This window comes from Zeugodacus cucurbitae, chromosome 6, assembly GCF_028554725.1.
Source record: "Zeugodacus cucurbitae isolate PBARC_wt_2022May chromosome 6, idZeuCucr1.2, whole genome shotgun sequence".
Classification (NCBI taxonomy): Eukaryota; Metazoa; Arthropoda; class Insecta; order Diptera; family Tephritidae; genus Zeugodacus; species Zeugodacus cucurbitae.
The window spans coordinates 73254180-73280571 of NC_071671.1; the positions used below are offsets into that span (position 1 = coordinate 73254180).

General features: G+C 30.9%; 3 protein-coding genes across 18 annotated transcripts in view; 1 reads left to right on the top strand and 2 right to left on the bottom strand.

Annotated features, from left to right (window-relative positions):
* Positions 1 to 2634, bottom strand: part of LOC128919751 (uncharacterized) — a 31503-nt gene extending 28869 nt beyond the window's left edge. For 3 of the 9 annotated variants that reach the window (XM_054234230.1, XM_054234228.1, XM_054234226.1), the window contains exon 1: positions 2454 to 2626. Coding sequence is in view for 1 of the 9 variants with exons in the window: in XM_054234221.1 (XP_054090196.1) it covers positions 2271 to 2326 (56 nt within the window). In the remaining 8 variants the exon portion in view is untranslated. Of the gene's footprint in view, positions 1 to 2270 lie in introns of all 9 variants that reach the window. The other 6 variants (XM_054234225.1, XM_054234224.1, XM_054234222.1 and 3 more) reach the window with 3 other exon arrangements.
* A 3753-nt stretch (positions 2635 to 6387) lies between these two features.
* LOC105221448 (feline leukemia virus subgroup C receptor-related protein 2) lies at positions 6388 to 18784 on the top strand. 8 transcript variants are annotated; one of them, XM_054234216.1, is made up of 11 exons: positions 6388 to 6498; positions 10744 to 11087; positions 12155 to 12266; positions 12495 to 12597; positions 13375 to 13503; positions 13729 to 13824; positions 15443 to 15584; positions 15730 to 15920; positions 16579 to 16703; positions 17411 to 17521; positions 18205 to 18784. In XM_054234216.1, exons 2-11 carry the CDS (start codon positions 10997 to 10999, stop codon positions 18566 to 18568), a joined length of 1464 nt encoding a protein of 487 aa, XP_054090191.1. In that variant the 5' UTR covers positions 6388 to 6498; positions 10744 to 10996; the 3' UTR covers positions 18569 to 18784. The 8 variants fall into 8 exon arrangements, with proteins under 8 accessions (XP_054090191.1, XP_054090194.1, XP_054090192.1 ...); XM_054234219.1 differs by lacking the exon at positions 6388 to 6498 and adding an exon at positions 6514 to 6640; XM_054234217.1 differs by lacking the exon at positions 6388 to 6498 and adding an exon at positions 6639 to 6660.
* Positions 18785 to 19410: 626 nt separating this feature from the next.
* On the bottom strand, positions 19411 to 26379 carry LOC105221450 (anillin). Its single transcript, XM_011198462.3, has 12 exons — positions 26155 to 26379; positions 25646 to 26053; positions 24572 to 25571; positions 24144 to 24515; positions 23812 to 24076; positions 23458 to 23590; positions 23198 to 23383; positions 22905 to 23141; positions 22395 to 22755; positions 21956 to 22254; positions 21640 to 21891; positions 19411 to 21585 (listed from the first exon to the last, which is right to left on the bottom strand). Exons 1-12 carry the CDS (start codon positions 26170 to 26172, stop codon positions 21118 to 21120), a joined length of 3999 nt encoding a protein of 1332 aa, XP_011196764.1. The 5' UTR covers positions 26173 to 26379; the 3' UTR covers positions 19411 to 21117.
* Positions 26380 to 26392: the final 13 nt, after the last annotated feature.

Consider the following 26392-nt stretch of genomic DNA (forward strand, 5'->3'; position numbering starts at 1 on the left):
TTCCGAAATAACGAATATTCGTTACCGAAAACCGCTTATAACGAACGAGCAAATTTTTTACATTGAGTACCTTAAATAACGAACATCGGGTAAGTACTGGGTTTAACGAACAACATGAAGAAGGGATTTGTAGGAAGAGTTAAAAATCAAATAAAATCGTGGTAAAAACAGTATTAAAAAAGAACTCGAAAAAATTCAAAGGAAATGTGTATATTAAAAAAATAATACAAAGAAATGTTGTTAGAAATTTTGTTTAGAATAGCTTAAAATTATTGATCAGCACCAAATAGAAGTATAAATCGGAATTGTGTAAAAAAAATTAATTTAAAAGTTTCCACAGTTTCGACTATACTAAAAAATAAAGTAAACCTTTCGAAAAATATAAGCTGCTGTTACGAAAAATTTATATATTTTGGAAGAATTTAGCTGATAAAATATGTATACTCTGCGGAGCGCCAGGAAAAAAATATGCAAGAAAGGGGGTGTTGCAATTTAAGTGGCACAAAGAGGATAAGAGCAGCAAAGAAGAACAATGTCAATTTTTCAAAATTTGTTGTGTTAATTGACTTCAGGAAGGAGCCATTAAATATAATCTTCGTATTCCAATGAAGCGAACGGCGATTAATCAAGTATTACTAATAAAAAAATAGTTTGATCTATTATAACGTGAATTTGCTGAATGACCCCAGAAACATTACTTCTCTTAAGGAACATTTTAAATGTTCTGTTATGGTTTTTCATTTTTTAACAAATCATTTAATAAAATAATATATTAAACTGCAATTTACAGATCTTTAACTAATTTTTATTAAAAATCATACCACTAAGTGAATAACGAATTAACGAAAAATTAAATGTAACGAACAGGCCTGACAATTCAAGTGTTCGTTATTTCGGAAAACTACTTATTACCAATGTTTATATAAATAAATAAATATCAGGTATCTATTGAGAGTAGAAAAAGTTAAAAAGAAAGTTGTTTGTCGAAGAATTAATGAAACTCAATATAAAAATATACCACATTTTTAAAAACTATTATTTATTTAATATTGAAATCTTTTTAACACTGTTTTCAATATCACTAACACTGTTTTCAATATCATACTGCCCTGGCCATTTTTTTAAATTAAAATTTACTTAACGCCCAAAAAAAAACTCTGCAATAAATAAAAAACATAATGAAATAAGAACTATAATTGTAATTATTTATGTTTTTTTTTATAACATATTAATTTTCAGGCATCTGGCATTATGATTTTACGCATAATTTGAGTTCTTAAGTTGAACCAAAATCGCCTTTGACAGATGTGTCCAAGAATGATAGAAGACAAGATTACGACAGGCGTTTACAGTTAGCTTTTTTGGGTTTTGAGTTCCTGTTGAGTGACAACTTTCACGACCCCGAACACGCGAGCAAAACAAAATTGTACGGTGGGTCAAAACAATAAAACCAAAACAAAGAGCTGAATTCAAGGCCAGTCCTTAATTATTATTTAAAATTCTAAGTGAAAAATGTATTAACTTGAAAAAGAAGTCCGCAATGGCGGAATTAAACAACTATAGTACAAAAAAGTCGTCCATAAAGAATTTTTTTCACTTTTTCAAACAACAAAAAAGTTGGCAAAATGGCGAACTTTTTGTAACAGAACATATAATTTTAATTATAAATATGCATGAATATATTGGATCATTTTATAAATGAAGATTTTAAGAATTACATTTTGATATTTTATCTGCACATTATTCAATTTGGTTCACTATGTTTCACATTTCCGTTTTCCATTTGACAATTCTTCTGTTGCCTATTCCCATTGGTGGGTCGTGAACGCTTCAGCCTGTCGCAATCTTGTCTTCTATCATTCTTGGATGTGTCTATATAAAAGTTTAAATTTCTCTCTTAAGGCCGTGCATTGCTGGACTTACGCTTACAAGATTTACATACATACGGATGTAAGTAATTTCAGTTATACTCACATTTAAGAACTTATCCATATCAGATATTTGTAGAAAATAAAATTTAAAATTTGAAACCATATTTTGTCATAGTTAAACAATAACATTCATTAAATATAAAATTATAAAAAAAGAAAAATAATGTATTTATAATAAAATAACACGTCACAGCATACATATACTTTTATCAGTTTTAGCGGAAAAATTAACAATTATACGACATTGCTACCGAATTACATTGCATCTAAACCACTCATATTACATTTAGGTATATATATGTACATAGATAGTATACATGTTTATTTACACAAACTTACACTTTGAAATTTGCGACAGTGTTGTAATGTACTATTTTTTTCTTTTTGAAATACATTACATGCTACAATCATTTTTCACATTGACTTAAACAAACTAGTATTATTTAATGTTACGATGGGGATTTATTTATATGTATTAAAACAAGCACAACACTGAAATAATTAAATATGTCAGAGAATCACCAGAATATTAATAGGTGCATACATTAATACGTGTCCGAAATTACATCCAAAACAAGTTTTTTAATACTCAAAAGTTTGCGAACGCAGTAAACGAACACACGAACTTCTCTGACTTAACCAGCAGACGGGTAGTGCCATACTAAACATAAAGCGCGGCAATGAGGACGGGAACTTTTGGAATAATGACGATACTGTAAATGACATACCGGCGAAGTACGAGTAGCGATTTCTATTGCTAGTGGTAAAGCAACTGGTGATGTAAATATACCTGTTGTTGCTATTGTAATAATGCCGTTAGTATTCCTACCGTACTACCATTTGGCGTATTGGTCGTCACTGGTAACTCAGCAATAACGTGATATATCTATTTACATATGCAGTTGTCGCTTCAACTTATTTATCTTTTCTTCTCTTTTATGTTATTTACGTCAGTAGATATATCACGAATCAAGAATGATAGAAACAAAATTACGACAAGCGAGCAATGATAAGGTCAGAAGAAGGAGAATGAAAAGAAGCCGCGTAAAAAACTTTTAAATTTTCAAGTAAATTTTAAACAAAAATGCAAGCCTATTGAACTAAAACTGTGAAAAATATTTCATGTATTTGTTTATAATGGAAGCAGCATGGTGAAACGATTAGAATATTGTATCGATAATATATATTAATTATATTTAAATAAATATTTTTATCTTTTGTTAAAATAATTGGTATCCCTTTATCATAAAAAGATAATGTTGAAAACTACTAAAGGTGCGATAACTAAGATTGGTATAAAAATGGTCAATGGGAGTGACTCAGGCCAATTTTAGTTCAAAAACTATAACTCAATGTGGCACCCTCCGTCGCCGAAATCAGACGTTAGGTACCGAACATGAGAACCCAGTGCTTGTGACCAATTTTTGTACTTCCTCTACCCCTCATATCCGTATTCCTGATGTGCTTTTCAAACTTGTTGTAGACTTTATACCGTATACATCGGTTAATAAGTGAGATGTCTTAGCAAAATAAAATGAACGTACAATCATGTACATATATAAGTATGTGGTTTAGTTTGGTGGCAAAAATAAATGAAATCGGTCCTGGAATTACCCAAGCCCCATTCATTATGAATAGTAATAATTTCTGTCTAATATATGGATCGAATTGGATGTTATCTTAATAACATTAAGAATAACATGAACTTAACAAATAGAGAATATGTATATATAGTTTTATTAAAATACTTCACATAAATGTATTATAAAGTAAACCTGACTTACGGTATCATCCGTCCTTCATGTCTCGTGTAGATAACATATAATAAAACCATCTTAGTATACATTTGGCTGGAAGGTTTTACTGTAATTTATCACTGAAATATCATTCTGCAAACTGTATAAGCTATAATATAATAATTGTAGGGGTTGTGTCAATTAACGGCTGAACAGTATTTTAATTTATTTGAATATTTTCAGGTAAAACAATTAGTGCAGTCCTAAGTTTTAAAATTGTGGATAGTGTACAGGAAAACTGTACAATTGTGGAAATCAATTGTCTAGTTAAAAATAATGAACGAACGTTTGGCAGTTGAGATAAATACACATGTTCTTGTGAGATGAGCTGCATAGGATTCGCATGTTTTCGCAACCAACGCTCCGAAATTCGAATTCTGATTTGAAGACGCACAGAAGTTTTCAACTTTCACGCGCTAACATAAGGTTCTTAACGATAGCAACCAATATTATGTTACTTACTATCTTTTGTGTTTTAATTATTTAAGCTCGTTTTCTTCGCTACTATATAAGTATTCTGTGAAATATATATATTTATATAAATATAATATTTCTTAATTTATTAATAATATATATATCAAATATTTAATGCAATTTTTAAAGATAAGGTGTGATGAAGTTTTAATAAACAAGGTTGGCAGTTTTAATTTTCCTTCCGTTGCTTAATTCGAGGTATTCTATATACACTGCTTATAAAAAAGACTAAATATTGAAATCGCCGTTATTTAGTTAATTTTCAATCTCGCAAATAAAAAGTGTGTATGTGTATCACCTTGTACACAGCTGTCAACGCATTCAAAAGCGCATTTATGGAGGTGCTCGAAATATACGCAGTCAAACGTAGTGAAACATATTAATATATATAAACATATTAATATATATATATACAGATATTTACCAAGAAACTACCCGTTGAGGTTTGTATTGCTATGTTTTGTATGTAGGGTATTTTACGGTCACTACTCATAAGTAACTGATATTAAAACCCGAATGAGTCTCTTGTCAACGTCTAGTGATGGGGAAAAAAATTATTAATCGATTAAAGAATTATATGATTAATTAAGTCCATGCGATTATTTATTATTTTATTAATTGCTAAATGGAAATAATCAATTAACCATATGATTATATTTTTTCTTTTAGTATTAGCATAAATAATAAACACACAAATTAATTTTATTTTTGAAAGCCTTGAAGAAAAGGCGCTCCGCCGGTTGAAGCCAATGCCAGTCGATCTTTAAAATCTATTTTCTTAAAGCGCGGACCAATAATCTGGATGCGGCTAATAAGAACAAATGTTCCATTGATTGCCACTTTTAGCTTATTACCCGTAGATGACGTGCTTCAACTTTAAATGCTGAAGAACGTTGGTAGTATTTTTGCAATACTTGTGTATTTTAGAGCACAGTCGACAGTGGACTTCTTGTCAACTTTTTTGCCAAAATATTTACTTGACGCCGGGGCCATTTTTTAATTTTATATATATATGAATTTTTCACAAATTTTCTGGTTCACGAAAAATATGACGCCAAAAAATATAGTGATGCAAATTGCATCAATAATGATTCAATTATTCGCAACTCATAAATCGATACAATTAAATCGTTAAATGAAACAAAACAATCGATTATTGCATACCATATGATTAATCGTGCCATCACTATCAACGTGATTTATGCAACGGAAGCATAAATCATGTGTGATGGAATAACAACTTGACAGCCCACAAACAGTGTTGCCACAGCTCTCGAACGAAATATTATGCAAAACCTAACCTAAAAAGTAAAACGATTGATGTCACGATATCCAAATATTCGAGATAATAAATAGCTTAATTAAAAGCATATTTCAGCATTTTTAAATTTTAAACCACAAATTAATGAGATTTTTATATAAACTAAATGGTATCAAGGTCCACAATTCAAATAGCAAACATTAACCCCGTTATATACATACATGCGTACACAAAAACAACGTTTATCCACCGACGCACCTCAACCCCAATTGAATTGTTTCAATTTGTTTGTACTTGCGCTGAAGTCAAAAGTTTACAGTGCGCTAGAATGGAGGGATGGAAAATATTTATTATTTAGCTGTAAAAAATATATATTTAAGTCTTATATTCGTTATCAAATATACATTTAGGTTTACCCCATATGCTTTTTACATATTTTGTTTACTGATTTAATGAAATTCAATTAAAGTAAATAAACATCGAAATATCAGGTAAGAAAGTTAATGTATATGCGTTATTTTAGGTAAACAAAGCTTTATTTCTATTTTTGACACCAAAAAGCGAACTATCGAACCGATTTCACCAAAAAAAATATTATACTATTCCGCTCTGAGAAAATATTTCTTGTTTGAACAGAAAAGTGCACGAGCAGGGCAAGGTAAAATCAACCCCCAAAGAAATGCTGCTCAAAATGGTAAGTAGACTATGCCAGTCTAATGGATGCTGGAAGAGTGTCAAGTTTGTTTTGTGCGATAGTGCTTTTATTAACATTGTTGTTGAACCAATGTAGGGGAAATATAACACAATACTGTCATATGTGGCTTCCGCAAAGGGGTTATCCCATTCACCCACATTAATAATCGTTTTATAAGTTTACTTTAGCAGATTTATCCGATGGTCTGTAGGTGGCGCCAAAAAACTGAATACAAATAGTAAGACTCATGCAAATGAATTTTAGTCCGACGTCGACAATCGAGAATAATGTTGCGCACTGTTAGTTACAATTGCAACAGCGGCAAAATCTTCCAAGTTTCAAGTATACTTTTCATAAATTTATAATTTTAAAGTGTTTGTGATTCGATTTGTTAATAGAAACAATTAATAATATTAAAAAAGTAGTCACCAAAATTATTTGATAGACTTTCTATGTTTATGCCGTCTTAGATGCACAGAAAACGGTAGCTACATATGTGCATAAGTAAACACGAATCAACAAAATATCAACGTCTGGCCTGATAAGTTGGCTGAGAAAACGAAAGTCTTCAAATTTATTGTTTGTTTATTGATAATCACCAGTTAACTTGTCAGGCTCAAAAAGTTTATCCAGAGTATTCTTTCATAATTAATTTAATAAAATAAATGACAGAACTTTGGCTTTAAAATAGATGTAAATCTATATGTATTATATGTTTTAATTTTCATGTCACCGTAAAATTAAATCATACTGCTCAAATATCGCGAGAGGCTAAATTAATTAATTAATTTTTTTCTAAATCTTATTCTCATAAAAATATTAAACAATTCGAGATTTAACATCGCTTTCTCACACTCATCTAATTTGTTATTTAATTTTATAGTTTCATAAGTTCTGTATAAAAATACATGCAAATATAGTACGTACTCTTGCACAACTGTATAGTTGATGAAGTGCCTAATAGAAATCAAACAGATGATATATACAACACACATGATGTCTTTGCATTGCAAAATATATATGTACTTATGTATATATGTATATGTACAAACATTAATTTGCATGAAAATATATCATTGAGTTTGTGCACATGCATCATGCTAGTATGGAAGGGTAGCTTAAGTCAGGCTTGATTGGTATCCTTAATTTTAACATTTCCTTTTGCTAAAATAATATTATGTAATTGAAAATTTACAGTTACTTAACATTTTCATGCAAAATAGAACATAATTATCCCATCGAGAAATTGTTATTTTTCTTAACGAAATATGTAAATATTTAATTAACATTTGTATCTATCCAAAAACGAGAGCTTTCAGATTTTATGCTAAAGTTAGGACCTTCGAACTCTACGCACGATGAGGGATTTTAGGGATTTTTGCAGAATTTCTTTTTTGAAAGTTACTTTATGGTATGCGCATAATGTATCTGTTTGTGTCACTCTTCAACACCATTTCAAAGGAGAAGGTTAGTGAATCGATTAAGAATTTTATAAATCATTAATAATATATGCGGCAAAAACTTTGATTCGCTGAATATGTATTTGTACAATAAAATTATTGCAGTTATTTTAAGCAAGATAGAAGCTACTGTAATTTGTAGCCAACCAAATGATTTTATGAGCTTAACTAAGTAATGTTAAGAGAAATAATAGTGATTCAAATATACTTGCATGTGTTTGTACATATATACTCACTTGTCCTTTGTTGTCTTAAAAAAAATTACACTTTGCACTCTCGCATACGTTTGAAGGGTCGGCACTTATCCTTCGTGATGCAATTGAACAACACCTGCCTCTCTTATATACATATGTATTGATTAGTTAACATTATAAGTACATAAATGCATATATAACACACAAAACATATAAGTACTTTCAATATAAAAATGAAATATTGTTAACAACAAATTTATTTTTTACACATTTTGTCAGTTATTTTATAAAATACCACAATTCAAACAAATTTTAAACAGGCAAAGAAGGTAGGACCAAGGATATGTAATTAGAGAATTTTGATTATTTTGAGCTATAAGAAAAAGTTTCACTGTAGTTCATTTATCTTCATTTGTAAATAAGAAAAAATTAAAAAAACATGCATTAATGGATATGAAGGATCTATGGAAAGTCAGAAATAAAACTGTGAATATTTTTATTAAAAATGATGTTCGTGCTTATTACTTTATAATAATATATATTATAATTTCTTAGGATTCTATTCAATTGAGTATACATATATATATATATATATATATATATATAAAGATCGATATATTGAGAAAGAATTAAATCCAATATCCTTCGAAATTTTCAAATAAATATATGTATAATATTTATTAAAATAAGCTGTGATTTCCTTCTGATGTTGTCCAATAATCTGCTTTGTAGTTTGTACAGTAGTAAAGCTGCATCTTTTAATACAACTGCATGCAGATATAAACATGTAGATAAAAGCTTTTATATAGATTCAGCGAATGTACATATGTTTATGGGCAGTATATTCGAGTACATACTTATGTACTATAGAAGTAGGAGTCTTAAATTAAATGATTATTTCATTCATGACTCGCCATGCATATGGATTGTATGTCAAATTGCAATTTCCTGGTCTTAGGGCAAGAGAAAGTTTTTAAAACTGTAAATCATACACTCACCATGTTCTAAAGATTTTAACTGAGGATCTAAAGATCTTATTAAATCTCTCATTAAATTTCTCCTGAATACAATCAATAATATAAAAATCTACACAAATGGTATGCATTTAAATAGAGAAATACTCGTAGAAAAACGGTAAAACGATAATAATATAACATATTATTAATTGTCTATTATATATCTTTTTTGTTTTGTTGCATGTTAAATACAATGATTTGCATATGCATATATGCGCAAATTGTCTCCTGCTCTCACAAGTCTCTTTCTTCTCATTGCAAGAATACCCATTTTACTCTGTTTTAAGCTTTACCGATGGTGTTAGTGTCATAAATTATTATTATTTTTGAGTGACATATGTACGTACATCTCAAAGTTTGTAATCGGTAATAAGACGTGTCGATGCTGATTATATTTAATTCTATATAGCCCGTTAAATAATGCTTATGTACTTTTTATTTAGTATGCCTTCAAACGTCTACCAGGTAACGCATGTAAGTGATCGTGGATGAATCGGATAATGTCAGTTTGGTAATGGAGAATATATTAATTCTTGAAACGAATTTAGCGTTAAAAGTGAATTTTACGAATAATCATATAAAATTAAATTTAATCAATGCCGTTAAATTGGATAATGAATCATATGTTTCACAATATCAAGGGTCTAATAAACTCAATGTAATTTTGATTGCTGTTTCTATAATAGCTTAGAAGAAAATTAATTGTTTTATAAACTGCAATTGTGATTATCACGTCTATATTCTTAAAATATACATTAGGTGTTTAGTGTAAAACACTTTCTTCAAGCACGAGTATATAAGCACGTGTATATATGTAGGTAAGAATGTATATGGTGATACATTGATGCATATCAATTCGGTAACTGAAGTACATTTAGCTACATATAACCGCAATAAGCTCATATACTCGTACACATATTTGTATGAGAGAGCGGTTATCAAAGATATAAAATTCACACATAAAAACACATTCCATATGTTCCTATATTGAGTGTTTATTTCATCGATAAGTTGTAAAAATAAACGAAGCTACTTTTTGTAATAAAGTACTCAATTTATCGCTATGAATTAAAATCCCTTGTACCAAATACATATTTGTGATTCATTTAGAAACTTGGTGTCCTGTGTACCCTTATTTTAGAGGACGTAATGTCAGATTTTGCTAATGTGCCTTAGGCACTAAAAATCAAATATTGCATATTTTAAATGGGCTATGTCGGATACAGTCGAACATTTATACTTAATTTAGAATGATCAAAGGATTACAATCATATGCATATTTTCAAATTTCACTACCGAATGTCATAATGCTAATCGAAATAAACTTGCTAAATTTAATTCTATTGAGATATGTATATACGACAAAAACTTTACTAAAGGGACAAAATCAAATATATTGGATGTAGTATAAGGTGACAACCGAAGAGGAGCGTAAATCAATATGGAAATAATCTAATTAGCTACTCTGTTTACAATACAAGTCGAAATACTTATATTATTTTATTCCTCAGCATATGTACATATGTACATACTACATATATGTATGTATATGCAGAATTAATTAGATTTGGTTTCAACAGATAGTAAAAAATGTTAAATGTTTAATTGCATCACTTTAACTCTATCTTGTTCTATCAAATTACTGTAAATTACCACAATCAACTGATGGGTATGCATATACATATAAAATTTCGTGTGATTATGCACTGTTGGGAGGGTTAAGTAGAATAATAACAATATAGCATGAAAAATTATAGTTATACATACGTACATACAAATACACACAAATTTAGATAATCATGTCAAGGTTGATCGCATAAATTTCATTCGCAATTGTTCAAATTCATTTAAGTCTCAGATTTCGTAACACATTTAATATGCAACTGCAACTTTTACTGTTTTTTTTTTTAATTTCAGCCTGTATTTTTATTAAATTTTTATTATGATCAAAGTACTGGAGTTCGAGATTTGATTCGCGAAAATTACGAAAAGCAGAAGGAGTAAAAACATATCTTTTTCAAATTGGGATACCACCGTGTAATATACATCCGCCCTTTCTTCAACAATCCATAAATATTATGTACAAGAGAACTATTGATTAAAACAAAGCAAAATCATACAGATTAATTCCTAGGCTAAAATCAAATATAAAATTTTTTTAGAAACTAAAATGACTACAAACCAAACAGATTTGCATCTGAATAAAATTACAGGAAGTCAATATTCGGTGAGCCGAAATTTGGATACAGGAAATGTAGAAGGTAATTTGAAATGTTTCTATATTAGTATTATTAATATGCCAAATTATCAAAGAAATGATACATAAGCAGAAGGGAAAAGTTGAAAGGACGCCTGACAATATATGGTCTCACTTAAGCATAACATAGTCGTGGTTTTTAGTGCAAGACGATTAAGTCTGTTTTTTTAGCAAGAATGAGCTATGGTCTTAAAAATGAACATCTCTACTATTTTCTCTGCTCTAGGCTAAAGACAATTCAAGCTCATAGTCACTTGTCCGCCTGAGCTACATATTGCCATAACTCAGCTAATTTGTCATACACCAAAAAGGAACGTGGAGAGTTTCAATATAGAAAGCATCAGAACAATGAGTTGCACATCAGCCTTTGTTATGGTTGGATGCATCATCATCATCACTGAAAGCCGCTTTTTGATAAGGTCTGTTTTTCGGTCTTCCTTTCAGCTTCGATAAAGGCTAAATTTTAAAGAAAGGATCACCTCCGCGGAATATCTGCCCATCAATCATATTTTATAAGGTTTCGTTTACCGGTCTGACGTTTGTTATCTTTAAACATGTTGGCATAAAAGACAGATCAGTTTTGCAAGTGAGCGCAACCGGATTGCCAAGACCACAAAACGTAAAACACACAATGTATTCAAAATTACTAAAAAGGCAATAATTAGGTTACAAAATAGGGGGAATAAGTGGCGCGTTCTATATCGTTATTATGTGGAGTGGCTGGTGCGGAATTAATAAATATTAGGCAACCATATACCAAACAACAAATTTACTGTATTATGACTAAAGTGTCTCGATACTTTGTGTTTAATTTTTCGTTTAAAATTGCTAACATAAAGGATCTATAGGTAGACTAGCGACAACCATATGTCATGCCAAATTATCAAAGAAATTCTTCAAGTCTGCGAACGAATCTAACATTTTCTTCAGCTCTAACATATTTTAAGAGCGCCAGAAGCTTTGATATTTATGAAAGCAACGTACTATATGTTTATATACATATATAAAGTATTTTGTTTAGTACATTCTTGCAAGTTATTCATATAATTTTTTTAACATACCACATTACAGAGATCAAGGTTTATAAAAGACGCTGGGTCGTTTTATTCCTGTTTGTGTTTTACTCAGGAGCAAACGCCGCCCAATGGATCCAATACAGTATTATCAACAATATTATTGTTAAGTGAGTTTTTGCTTCTGTATTGTATACGAGTACATTGTAGATTAAGTGCGTACGTACATATAATCCAAATGGATCTTAATAAATATTCGAAATATGTTTACAAAGATATATTAAGATATTGACAACATTCTATAGCATTTGTATCTACACATGCAGATATATGTATGTATAAACATATAAATTAAAGTATTTGTTACATACTTCTGTTGTTTTGATTTTTACTTTCAGATTTTATGGCATTAATGATAAATGGGTTGATTGGACTTCAATGATATACATGATAGTTTATATCCCCTTAATTTTCCCGGGAAGTTGGTTTCTTGACAAAATGGTAAGAGTAAACAATTATGTACAATTTTTGAGAAAACACCAAAAAACAGATCATGTTTGTATATACATATATCCGTCAAAACTGAAACACGAAACTTAGCAAACTACTACCCCACAATTTGAATTCAAATATTAACTCAAACATAAAATGATTATTGAATTTGGTCCGAAAAACCTTGAATAAAAACATGCATTCTAATACTCAGTGAAATTCAATTAAAGTCACTGAAGTAATAAATATTTCCACTTCTTTGTCCATGATAAATGTTAACCAAAGGCCTGCCTATATTATGTTATATTAGTCCCAGAAAATATTTTTTGAAAACTAAATGCCGTTAACATTATTTTCGGTGGAACTCGATATTTCTATTTTAAGGGTTATTTGTATTTTAGACAAAACAGCATGTATTGAAGAAAATGTTATATAATTTGCTGTAATTGCTCCATTTACCTACTTAAGGAATGCAACTGTAAATGCTCTCTTGAAGCCAAAAATACATTTCCATTAATTAAATTTCATTGAGTGTACACGTATATCCAAGCGTAACCTTTGTTATTACTTTACGGTCGAAAAAATGTTGATAAAGCCAAAAATGTTATTAATATTATGAAAATAAATTATAAAACAATTCTCTAAATGATTTTCATTTTTCATATACCAGTTGTACATGTGTGCATGTACATATACATATACGAGTATATACATATATAAATATTTTATTATATATATATTCAAACAAATATCACGTATCATAATATCTTAAATTGTTTCTTTCAGGGACTGCGCATAACGGCGCTGGTGGGCATTGTTGGAACATGTGTCGGCTCATGGATTAAAGTGTTTTCTGTACAACCGGATCTCTTTTATGTTACATTTATTGGTCAGACTATTGTCGCTTTAGCCCAGGTTTGTATTAAGATGACAGAATATTGCCTTGGGATGTTTTATTCCAAACTCCATTAATTCCTTTATATCAATTTTCCATTCTTATTATGCTTACATAATTTATGATCTTCATTAAGAAATTGTAAATTAAATATTACGACACGACAACGATTCTAATTTCCAATATTATTAGTGTTTTTATTGATATCATTAATTTGCTTACATTTTTTTTAATTCCTTTTGAAGGTGTGCATATTGTCTTTGCCAGCGCGTATTGCCGCCGTTTGGTTTGGGCCTCATCAAGTCTCATCGGCTTGTAGTGTGGGAGTATTTGGTAATCAAGTAAGTTAAATATTTGTCTTAATTTTTGTGTGATTTAAAGCGTATTTTATTTTTATTTGTTGCCTTTGAAACTAGATATCGCCTATTTTCCAATACCAATCCAATTTAATAAAAAGCGAACATATACATACAAACATTCTCTAACGTATATGTCCACCTTTATTTTTATGTAATCTGTGCTTAAAATTTGTTGGTTTCCAATTTTGCTGTCATTTTCACAAGTTTAGTCTTATTTTTCCGCTTTTTGCCAGTGGGGCCAATTATTCCGTCCGTTAGCTTTTTTTGTAAAAACGATAAGTTGTTATGACGTAGCAGTCTATAAGCCCATGTACTCAACTGCATACCCGCACACATTCATTGTTCTTTTACTACTAGGTACTAGGTATGAAGCCACTTTGGAAAGCATCACAACGATGAGTTTTATACATATTAGAACGAACATACACATGTATGAAAATATTTTACAAGTAAATAAGTGGACATTGCACCTCCAAAGGAGCAAAAGGGTGCATGAACAAAATCTTGAACACTCGCATGGCCTTATACTGTTCTCAATGCTCTATACAGATATTCATATTTTGTGCAAAATACATACAAATGTGAGCATTTGTTTGAAATTTGTCTTCATTTGAATTCATATTTTGTCTGCTTTATTCCTACATACATATAAAACAATCAATGCCACCGTCATTGGGGCATTGCTAAGTACCCTACTGGGTAATACACTGGCGTAAAACTAGTTCGTGTTCATGCTCCTTTTCATAAGAACAATTTGAAGATTTAATATACATAACTCTTACACAATATGTGTCATATATTCGCTACTTAAAATATAAATATATATTTATCAGGTATAATTATAACTCATTGTGTTAATAAAATATACTTTCAACCCATTTTCAACAAGGGCTAAGTTCGGGTGTAACCGACCATTTTATACTTTCGCATTTTACTAATCTATCTCTCTTAATAAAATGATAACACAATTTGATCAATATATTCGGCATAAAGTCCAATTGTATATTAGGGCTAATATAATTCCTGAACCGGTTTCACTAATTTTCAATTTTAATTTTTCCGTAAGTGATGCCTTACCTTAAATATAGTATTTGTGTATAGTTTTATTCTGCTATCTTCATTGGTTCACATATCACGATGTCGAAAAAATATAACTTACCGAATTTCATTGAAATCAGTCGAGTAGTTTCTGAGATATGGTTTTTGACCCATAAGTGGGCGACGCCACGCCCATTTCCCAATTTTTTTAAATCTGAGTATAGCCTTTTTCTTCTGTGAACTTTAGTGTTTCTTAAATAAAATTGGATATATTTATATAATATATATATAATCTGCCCCTCCCCAGAGTGATCCTCTGTACCAAATCTGACTTTCATAATTTCATTTGTGGCACTTATAGGTTTTCGGTTTTCGTCATCTTGTGGGTATGGCAATGGTCTGATTTCGCCCATTTTCAATAGTAACCCTAGTCTAGGTGCTAAATCAAGGTCACGGTTTAATAAACGTCATGATTAGTATTTGCGCATGTATGCATGAATATTTATAATTGTTACCGTATTTATTAATACTATTTTTGTTAACTTGTTTTATCCATTTCCAGCTTGGTATTGCTGTTGGTTTTGTGCTACCTCCAATTTTAGTAGGGAATTCGGATGATAAAGAAGTAATCGGGAGTGATTTATTGTTTATGTTTTACTGTTTCGCTGGCTTTACAACCGTTTTAATGGTGTTGATGATATTTTGTAAGATAACTTGTATATACAAATATTTATTTATACATTTTTTCATTTTAAATTGAAATGTTCATGCATTTATATTCGCTTTGTTTTTATTATACATACATTTATAATTTATTATATTACACTACTTAACTTTTTAATTATGCAGTTTTTAAGGATAAGCCGCCGACGCCACCAAATCCAAAGCGATCTATAATTCCTGCAATTGGCACAGATTCTGAAGCATCATTTATGCAGTCATTGAAGAGTTTAGCTCTTAATCGTAATTATATATTGCTCCTAATTTCTTACGGTATGAATGTCGGCGTTTTCTATGCGATATCAACATTGCTAAATCCAGTAAGTCCAAGTTTAATAACTTTTACAACAAGATATCCCCAGCAAGTACTCAAAATAAATTAATCGGAAGTCATAATAGCAGCATTGACCAAAATATTCCAATCATGCTACACAAACCCTGATAGATAAATTGAACAAAAATGATATTGCGATTAACTCCTGCAATTATTCCTTTGCCTAAATTGCGGTGGTAGCGGAATAATAAAGTAAATGTGGCATATAATTAATATAGGTTTCTGTGCTTAAATTCATATTATAAAATAATATTAGTAAGATCGATACATATAGAGAATAATTTTTGTAGTTTAGAACATACATGGACGTCAAAGATGTGTGTCTTGTTCCAAGTCTTTTTTATTAAAACTAAGTTAACTATCGAAAATATATTTCCGGTTTTTAAATACCTTCACTTTTAATTACCCACCAACAGCACTATGCCACACAAGAATGACCAACTTATAAATTATAACAAGTACTTATTATTACTATAAATGGCTAAATCATTAAAAAACACTTTTTACAGCAAAGGAGCAATCAATAATCAGTTTGATCAATTTGATTTGTGTATAAATTTTATTTTGGGACTATGAAAAATAATATATATATTATATAATTATAAATTATTTGATGTTTAAAATATTTGCATATATATTCCTAGGTTGTGCTCAAATATTATCCGGGACATGAAATTGATACCGGTCGCATTGGTTTGTGTATTGTCCTTGCAGGCATGATCGGGTCTGTTGTAAGCGGTGTTGTTCTGGACCAAATGCGCAAATTTAAGTAAGTTCAACATTTTCTTAATGTAAATAATTCTTTATCATATGGCCGGCAATATTATGAGTGTGCTGTGGCATCTAGAAAAAATATTTAAAAAGACAACATACATACATATATGCTTGCACTTATATTCTGTCAAATAAGTACCTGGAAATTCTCATTTTAAATGGATAAAAATATTGAACAAAGAGCTTGTGTGAAATTTTGTGTTTCAAACGATATTTGTTGTTCCAAAAAGTTGAAAATGTTGAGAAAAACATTTCGTGATTCAACCATATCGAAAACTCAAGTTTACGATTGGTATAAATCATTTAAAGAGGGGCATATAAAAATCGCAAAGCACACAAAAGGTTGACTTGTTCCTAATGACGCCGTAAACAAACTATGTGTCATAGCAATAAAAATTAACAAAATAGTGGCTGACAGTTGTGCCAACCTATGAAAAAAAAATTTAGAAATATTCTCAGCGGGAAAATTTAAAATGAGAATTTCCGGGATGTTTCGTACATCGATGCATATATAAAATGTATTGAAGATAATAGAGAATAAAAATTTCTAGTTTTTTAAAAACAATTTACAACAAAATGACGGGTTTTGTGTCCGTAAATTCCGTAATTTTTTACAAACCGATTTTTTGCAAAATAATAGTTCATATAATATTTAAATTATTTTATGCAAAGTATTTGATGGCCCTGAATTTATTTTTATAGAGAAACTACATTGGCTGTCTATGCCTTCTCAATGGTTGGCATGTGGATATTTACATTTACTTTAGATACGGGTCATATTGCTGTAGTCTATGGGACGGCTGGACTTTTGGGGTAAGTACACGCGATGACTATAATTCAATTTTTTTTTAATAATATACAGATAAGTAGAAAATTCATAATATAATATATAAGTATATAGAGAAAAGGCAGATTCAAACATGAGATGCTACTATTTTTCAGTCTACATTAATGCAGTTGAGCGAACGTTAATTATTACAATATTTCAATATTCAGTTTTCTAATAAAGTGAGCAGATCAATAAAATTTGTTTCTTGCTTGTTTTAAAGCAAAAATATGCCTTAACTTCACAACTGCTTCCATTTCTTAGCCTACATACATATTTACACATAAATTTATTTATAAACTTTTAACGGAAAATACATACATATGTAAATCCCAAACAGGTTCTAATTTTAGTGCAGTTCAACAAATTTGACAAGCAAAAAAATTGTGAAAAGATGTTAAAACGATATAATGACCAATCTAATGTCGATTTAAGGTTTGCTTTAGCTGAATATATCCTTATTCAATAATATCGCATAATTCCATTTTATTTAATAAAAAAATTATGTATATAATGCAGGTTGAAAGTATGGGATTATATAATATGAAAGTATGGAAGTAATAATTTTGTCATATGCCTAAATCATATTTGAAAATTCAATTTCATAAATCAAAACCATTTTCTGCTTTATCTTGGTGTTATTAATGACGATGACGTATTATTTTTTTAGCTTTTTTATGACCGGTTATTTACCTGTTGGCTTTGAATTCGCCGCAGAACTTACATATCCTGAACCAGAAGGCACGTCGTCGGGTTTGCTTAATGCAGCTGCCCAAGTATTTGGTATTGGATTCACATCACTATATTCAGAATTATTCTATACCTACGGAGATATACCAGCCGATATTATTATGTCTATTATGTTAGTGTTGGGCACATTAATTACAGGGTTTATAAAACCGGATTTGAGAAGACAAAACGCAAATCAGGAGATTGTGGCGCATGAACTCACAGTTTCTACAGGATCCGTTCAAGTGCCGGCCTCAGGCGTTGCCATCATCTCATCTGAGAAGCTGAAGAACATTAATACGTAGAAATTATATGATGTGTTCGTCTTTTAAAAAGATAACATTTATTGTGAAATATAATTGAAATATTGTGTCATTTCCATATGCAGGAGGTGTGTGTACTGGAATATAGCCATGTAAAATGTACATATTAATACATATGTAAGTGTTAAATTAGTTTTACATATGAAAAACTGCATACAGTTTTACATACAAAAAAATTAAATATTGGTTGATAAACTACCTGAAGTTTTTATTCTCTACTCAGTGGGTCTCCCAAAGGACTAGGTGCGTCGTCCGACATGCACTATACCTAAGCATTCCCAAAATATGTCAGTACAAACGATACTGTAAAATTAGGTACGTATGTATATATGCATATAAATAGTATTCAATTTTAATGAAAATACACAGTTTAAATATTACTTCTATGGTAATTGTTTTAAACTGAAATAAAGTACTTTCATATTTGTAGGAATACATTGAGAAATGTAGGTTTGGAATTCGAATTTACAGCCAAGTTATTTTATTTTAAAATTAAGCCAAAGAAATACATATGGGAAAAACTTAAAATTCCTTCAAAAAAGTATTTAACCGAGTTATTCAAACCACTCTTAAAATTAAGCCAAAGAAATACATATGGGAAAAACTTAAAATTCCTTCAAAAAAGTATTTAACCGAGATATTTCAAACCACTCTTTATTTACCCAAACAATATAGATATAGATCGATAGACAGAGTACATCTGTTCTCAACGGATGTCCAGTAATTCTTATATTAAATATATATATGCACATATATTAGTCTAAAAAATATTAGTTCAATTCCAAAAAATTTCAAAGATCCGCTTCAAGTGAAAACTTCTACAAATAAATCAAAAAAAAAAATATATATAAATATATTTCAACGTATCGAAACCCAAAACTGGAGTTGATCAGTTGCTTAAAATAATTTTTGTTGATGTTAACTCAAATTAAAAACTGATATCAGAACTTATATATAAGCATAATACGCTTCTGTACCAAAAATGGGTAAAATCGGATAATTACTTCCCCTAGCTCCCACAGACCTAGTATGATTTTCATACTTCCTTCACATACTTCAAAATTAGTTTGCAGAAGATACAATTATCTGTTATCCAAGAGTATCAGCGAAATGTTGTCCGTATGACATTGTTTGACACCATGCACTAAACCATATATATTGCACTTAATCATTGAATCCGTTTCGATAGAAAAATTTTACCTGTAATTATAATATATTAACATTTATCGGCGGGACCCCAATTTTTAAAAATATTTCTTTTTTCTCTATTAATTATTTCATTCGTTTCTTTTTACTGCAATGCATGAAAAATAAAACTCATGCACAATTTGACAACTCATGCGCATGAAATAGGTCTGTTATGCATTTATGAATCAATACTTTTTTATCAATACTTTGCCTAAAATAATACATTGGCGTTTGCGAATATTGTACATTGTATGTATGCATTGCATATTGCGTTTACGAAAGCAGCCTAATTGTTTCATAAATCTTCCAAATGGTTTACTTCTTTTAAATTTCCGCAACTCACTTATCAACTGATAGAATTCGGCCAAAATTTTCGATTTTGCGGATTCAATGATTTCGTAATTATCGACATCTATTAGCCGCGGAATGTATTTTTTCGAGTCAAGTTCAGTCAGTTCAATGTAAATTTTATTTTCGATGCGGTTTCAATGATTCCGGCGTAAAATTTTTCGATCGAATCGAAACGTATTCAATGATTAGGCCCAATAACAATGAATAAGTTTTAAATATCTTTATGCCCATTATCAAAATATTTTTTATTTAGTACGTTCAAATTGGCATGCGTTATTGTTACAAAAACAAAACTTAAATAAAAATTATTATTTTCATAAACTTACATTTTATTAATATGATTTATATAAGTTAATGTTAGTTACACACATAGCGACATAGGTAACTAAAAATAGTACGATTAAATGATTATTAAATTAAACGATTTAGAACATCAATCGAGAAAACTATAAAAATAAATTTAGTTATTTATTAAATTATAGATTTGTAAAAATATTTAGAAACAATTTTTTCTCAAATTTTTAAGTAAGTTCTACGCAATTGCAAAATAGAAATTATCTTTATACAAAATGAAAACAAGATAATATATAGTCATAATATACCATACTATTTGTCTACTGAAACAGTACAGCACATAACTGAATTATTTGAAATAAAAGCGTTAATAGCTTAAAGTCGTAAGCAAAATTTTGAAATCGAAAGGGATGGCAAAAATTGGTATACCACAAAATTCCTTCGACAAAGCGAAATAAAATGTGAATTGTGGATAAAGATTGCTGACTCTTGTAAGAAAAATAAATCATTATTGTAGCACTGGTATTACTAATTTAAATCTGATTATTTACATTCAATTTTGATCAAACACTTCATAGTTCAGTTAGACAAAATGAATAAAACTAAATATTTTAATGAAAAACCTAATATCCCCAAAATATATATGCCAATAAAAATATATTTCTCGTAATTTGAAGTCAAGAAATGCTAGTTGATAATCATTGCGGCGGTCCCCAAGCTCGCAACAATAGTAAGACTTTATTGAAATAAGCACACCATAGCTCTCGCTCTTCTTTTGTATCAGCTGAAAGGAGGTATCTCACAATTGTATTGCGTCCATTTGGTACAATAATAAGTGACTCAACGTCGGTTTCTTTTGCGGGTCGTTCAAATTCAAGCAACATTGTGTTAAGACGGGCACATATGTCACGTGGTGCTACGGTTACTTTTTGTGTATGACAAGCATACAAATCGATGGTGCCGATAGGCGTTTTTTTACGCTCATCATCCGGATACTTCCAATAATTAAGTACACTACCATTCAAATAACACCAACGTCGATGCCAAGCTCCGAAACCAGAGATATCTTCAAACATTGTTAGAAAACCGCGATGTTCCACCAAAACAGATAATTCACAATTAGCTTTCATATGAACAACTCCTTCCAATGGGCTTACACCAAGAACCTTTAATGGAAACGTAAAAAAAAATCAGGAAAAAAATATAAAAATAAGTCATACCTGTGTTAACGTCCACGAGGTACGTTGTATCTCACGTAAAGAAAAAATAGCAAAACCATATTGCACCAGTGCCGGCGTGCGTACGACGTTTGGTCCCGCTGGGCTTTGTACTGGGGGCATAACTAAACGATTTTCACTGCTCTTTTTTTTAGGTGTTTTTATGCCGCACTTTTTATTCAAATTAATATGATATTTTACCTCGTGAGGCAAAACTTCTCGCTGAGCCGTCATGCCGTAAATTTCTAGGGTAATCTAGATGTTGATATAACAAGATCATGGAAAATTTTCATTTACAAATAACCACCATACAACATACCCTAAAATCTGCATACACGTTATTCATTGTCAAAACATCGGGAAATTTTACGGCTAGGAGGCCAGGAAGTGTAGGTACTGTCTTGGTCGCCAAAACATATTCATTGTATTTTAGCAAACAAACTAAATGATGACCGGAAATTGTGTCTGCAGCAAGTTTGCGTATATAGTCTTGTCGCAATGGTATTGTTATTTCTTTAACAGTAAGGCGTCCTTTATCTCGCAATGAACCTACTGGTCGCAAACACTTTTCTACTCGTAAACGTTGTATTTCATCTAAACAAGCCTGACGTCGATGAGCTGTGAATATGGTTTTTTTTTTTGTTATTTTTAAAAACTTCGAACTACGAATAAAAACGGCCACTGAATGTTAAGTCATCAATAAGTCAATATCATTTTGGGAATATAGGCAGCCGATGCAACAACAATAACTAACTTACTTGCTACAAGCAAATGTCGCTCGCCCTCAACCGACTCGGTCGAACCCGAAAATTCAATGGTAGCAGCACATAAGTTCAGCGCTTGACTGGTTTGTGCAATCACCGTCTGCTGCTTACATACTTCGTCCAAGAGTTTCTTGATTTTTTCCTCAACTAAATGAGTATCATCTGTATCTATTTCGTCATCTAAACTGTTGACTTGTTTCTCAACTTCCTCCACAACGTATGTATCATCGTTTTTGACTTCACGTTCATTCTTTTTATGCTCAATGTTCATTGGTGCTGAAGTAACATTGCTAATATCGGAGCGCAAGACCTTCCGTTCTTTACATACTTTACGTATTGGAGTAGAATTGGCACTCTTTAAAGAAAGTAAATCATTAGATCATCAATATATGATTTTTTTTTTGTTAGTTTTGATTATGCAAGGAAATACCAATTTTCTATAAAAATTAGTATACTTTGAATATGTTTACGTAATTATTGAAAATTAAGAGGAAAAATAATCACATTATCACTTTGTTGTCGTCTGTAAAAGCTGACTGTATGCACCAAGGTGACCATATTGTTGTCGTTTTCGCGATTAATACTCATTTCAGATTTCACCGGTTGTGTCATGTACGTGCATGCAGTTGTTGAATTCGATATTGGTGATATCTTGTTTTCTTCTGTTATGATTTTACAATTTTTGTATTTTTTTGACGATTTGTGGAAAGAAAAGCTATTGGAAGCAGTTGTCCCTTTGTTCTAAATGATTAATAAACATTATTAATTACAAACATGAATTATTAATAAATACTTACTTCTTTTGATTGAAGATACATATTTTCAGAGTCGTACGTATTATCATCGCTGTCCTGTGTGACGTCGTCATTGCCATCTTCGACCAAAGCTTCATCCAAGTAATCGTTAATACCCAATGAGGTTTCAGAGGAATTCAACGAGCTATCTTCGCAGCCATAATATTCGTTATCAGCATAAGGTTCTTCCTATTTCATCGCATGAATTTTAATATGATAAACTTATATAAAGGTTTCGGTTTCAATATTTGGTATGTACAAACCCCAATTCGTTTATCTCGCTGATGTTTTTGTCGGTGGTCGTCATTTTTTTGTACTGCATGCATTATCTCACGTCCCAAACTGATGTTGCAGATGTCTATGCTGCTGTCATCTGCCTCCTCTGAATACATGTCACTACAAGCAATAACGTAATATTATGATTTGAAAAGAAATACAAAATTTCAATTGAACTACAATTTATTAGGGAACGGTTAAACTGAGACTATTTAGTATTAAGTTATGAACTAATCTATGTAAAGCTAAAGTTTTAATTTGAAGGTAGAGTATTATGCAAAAATTATGTTTATTCAATACACAACAAACATAGTAAACATGAATAAAGACGGTCAGCCCACCTTCCATCTCTTCCATCATTATTCATACTATCTAAATTGCCAGTTTCGCGTTCCTTAGTTGTCATCTGAGAATATTTATCTTGATTATTATGACCGGACATAGTTGCTGTAGTGGCACCACTGTCTCTATCCGATTCCGAAACCAAGTTTTTCGATTCCAAATCTGAAAGTACGGGATAAATACGATTTACATCAACCTCTTGTAGCGTTGTTATTATGGCCGATTTTCGTGCGCGTTTGCTTTCCTCTTTAGTAACCTCGCTAGCTGTGAATAAAATTAAAATATTTTATAGATATAAATAATATATATCAATAAAAAAAACTGTTCTCACGAGAATGCCGTTTATTTTTCACTATCGAACTTTCTTTGGGCATCGGTGGTGGTGGTGGTGGCGATGGAAGATGTATCGGTGGTGTATATGCAGTATTATTTTTCGCATTAGGAACATCCAATAGTGGTCCTTTAACTACAAGTACTTCAGTTATGTTATCATTTATACATTTCTGTTTGTAAAAACGATTTGCAATAATTTGCATATCTTCATGACGTTGCTGTTGTATATCAGATTTGATTTTACTCTCAGCCATTGTGAATGTGCCTGAAGTAAGCGCAGCTACTTTTTCGCGTAATTTACTTGCACTGCTCGGTTTGGCAGATTTAAGATTCAAATTTCCATTTGGAAATAAGTTGTCGGAATTAGTTGCTGTAAGATATAATATTAACATTAGATATTAAAAATTAAGAATTTTTTGTTTTCACCTTTAACACCTTCTCCTTTGTGTTGCACAATATGGTCGCTCTGAATTTTGCTTATAGATGGAGCCATTCCTAGGGCAGCTTTCGGAATAAGGGCTTCTCCTTTGTTCCGTTCAAATAATTGCATTCGTTCCTTAAGTGACAATTCTGTCGGATCTTTTTGTTGCTTCTGTGCTTCTTGACTAGCGTTTACTTTTTTCTCAAAAGCTGCTGTTCGTCCAGAAACTAAACCAACATTAACACTTGCGAATTTTCGTTCCTTATTGTCACCCGTAATATATTTATCCTCTAAAATTTTCGAAAATGTGCTCGCCAACTTAGCAACTTTTGGCTGATGGGAGGTACTTTTTATATCATCTCCTTGTTTTGCTATCGGTTTGGTTTCTTCATGTTTGGAGTAGTCGTAAGCAAGTTTCACCACAGATGAATCACATCTTTGAAATCCCTGGGCCTCAAGTGAATTAACCAATATAGGATCCCATGACAATTGTTTTGTATTACATGGTGGTTGTGTGATCTTCGCTGGTTTCTTTTCAATCGACAACTGATCTGAGATTGTCTGTTCGTGTACTTCTTTGTATGTTTTGTTTGTTAAATTCATGTTAAATGAAGTAGCCACCTGTGGATTTGATTTTTTTCTACTTGGTAAATCTGGTTTAGGTGGCGGTACCGATTTAAATGTATACGGGTCATGATGAGCAGTGTCATCTTCCCACTGATTAATTGAACTCGCAAGTTCGACTAATTTTCCTAAACGTTGTTTTGGACGTTTAGTATTTTTCCCATCACCATCATCGACAAGAGAATCAGAATGGAAATCCCCCTCAGTCCGGTGTATTGGCGAAGAAAGGTCATTCGGGTTAGCATAAAGAGCACCAAGACGCTGTAAACGACTTCGGGAAGTATCACGAATTATAGCTGAAGGTTGTTCCGAAGCATTTTTAATACGGTTAACCTCTGCAGCATTATCAGCAATATTTTGCTCTTCAATTTGGACCTCAACCTAAATACATAATTTTTGCGAAATCAGAAAAATACTTAATACTAGATAATACACTTAGAATTATATCAAATTACCTCCATGTCTTTGTTTGTCACTATATTGATTTCAATACCTAAATCCATATTTTCTTTATTTACCGCAGAAAACTGGCGATGGAATTTATTTTCATTTGCTGACAAACTAGAAGCATTATTAACCGGCTTTTCAATGACTTCCAACTTATTACAACTTAAGGCGCTTTCACCACTTGTGTTGCTTCCTTTATGTGTTGTAGCTTGCAAAGATTCCGCTACTATAGGATGAACAGTTAACTCCTGTGATAGAAATGATTGTTTTTGTTGAGTTAGATTTTGGGTTCTATTTTCCAAAACTCCTCCATCGTTCGATATAGTAGTGTCTCCGGCACTTTCGACAAATGGATGTTTACTTGTCTTCCTTATACCCAAAAGTCTACTACGTTGTTCTGCTTTCTCAAGCATTCGCTAAAGTTGTATATTTATGTATAAAATTTAAAGCAATAAATTGATTGTGGAAGTACACACACGCATACATATTAGACTTTGATAATATACGAATATTTTACCTGGGTAAAAGGATCCATTTTCTTTGTATGACTTCAAATATCTTCAATTCAAAATAAGTGTTATTTCACTGTCTTCTTCAATAGTATAAAGTATCTTTACTCTTCACCGCAACTTTATAGTACTAGTACAATGATTGACAATATTTTCTACGAACAAAATAACCAAACGAAGCTTATTAAAATCGACGTTACTTGAGCTGACGGATTTTTGAATTATACTTGAATTCAGCAGAATTCA

Bases quoted from the DNA above. Each gene is read 5' to 3' on its own strand.
- LOC105221450 (XM_011198462.3), bottom strand. The intron at 24,516-24,571 runs GTGAAAACAAAA...TATATCTTACAG, and splicing joins CAAAGGAGAAGGTGTTAAAG to CAACTAATTCCGACAACTTA. The intron at 23,591-23,811 runs GTGGGCTGACCG...TATTGCTTGTAG, and splicing joins AATGATGGAAGAGATGGAAG to TGACATGTATTCAGAGGAGG.
- LOC105221448 (XM_054234216.1), top strand. From the start codon at position 10,997: ATGACTACAAACCAAACAGATTTGCATCTGAATAAAATTACAGGAAGT. The intron at 12,267-12,494 runs GTGAGTTTTTGC...TTTTACTTTCAG, and splicing joins ATCAACAATATTATTGTTAA to ATTTTATGGCATTAATGATA. The intron at 17,522-18,204 runs GTAAGTACACGC...TTATTTTTTTAG, and splicing joins GGGACGGCTGGACTTTTGGG to CTTTTTTATGACCGGTTATT.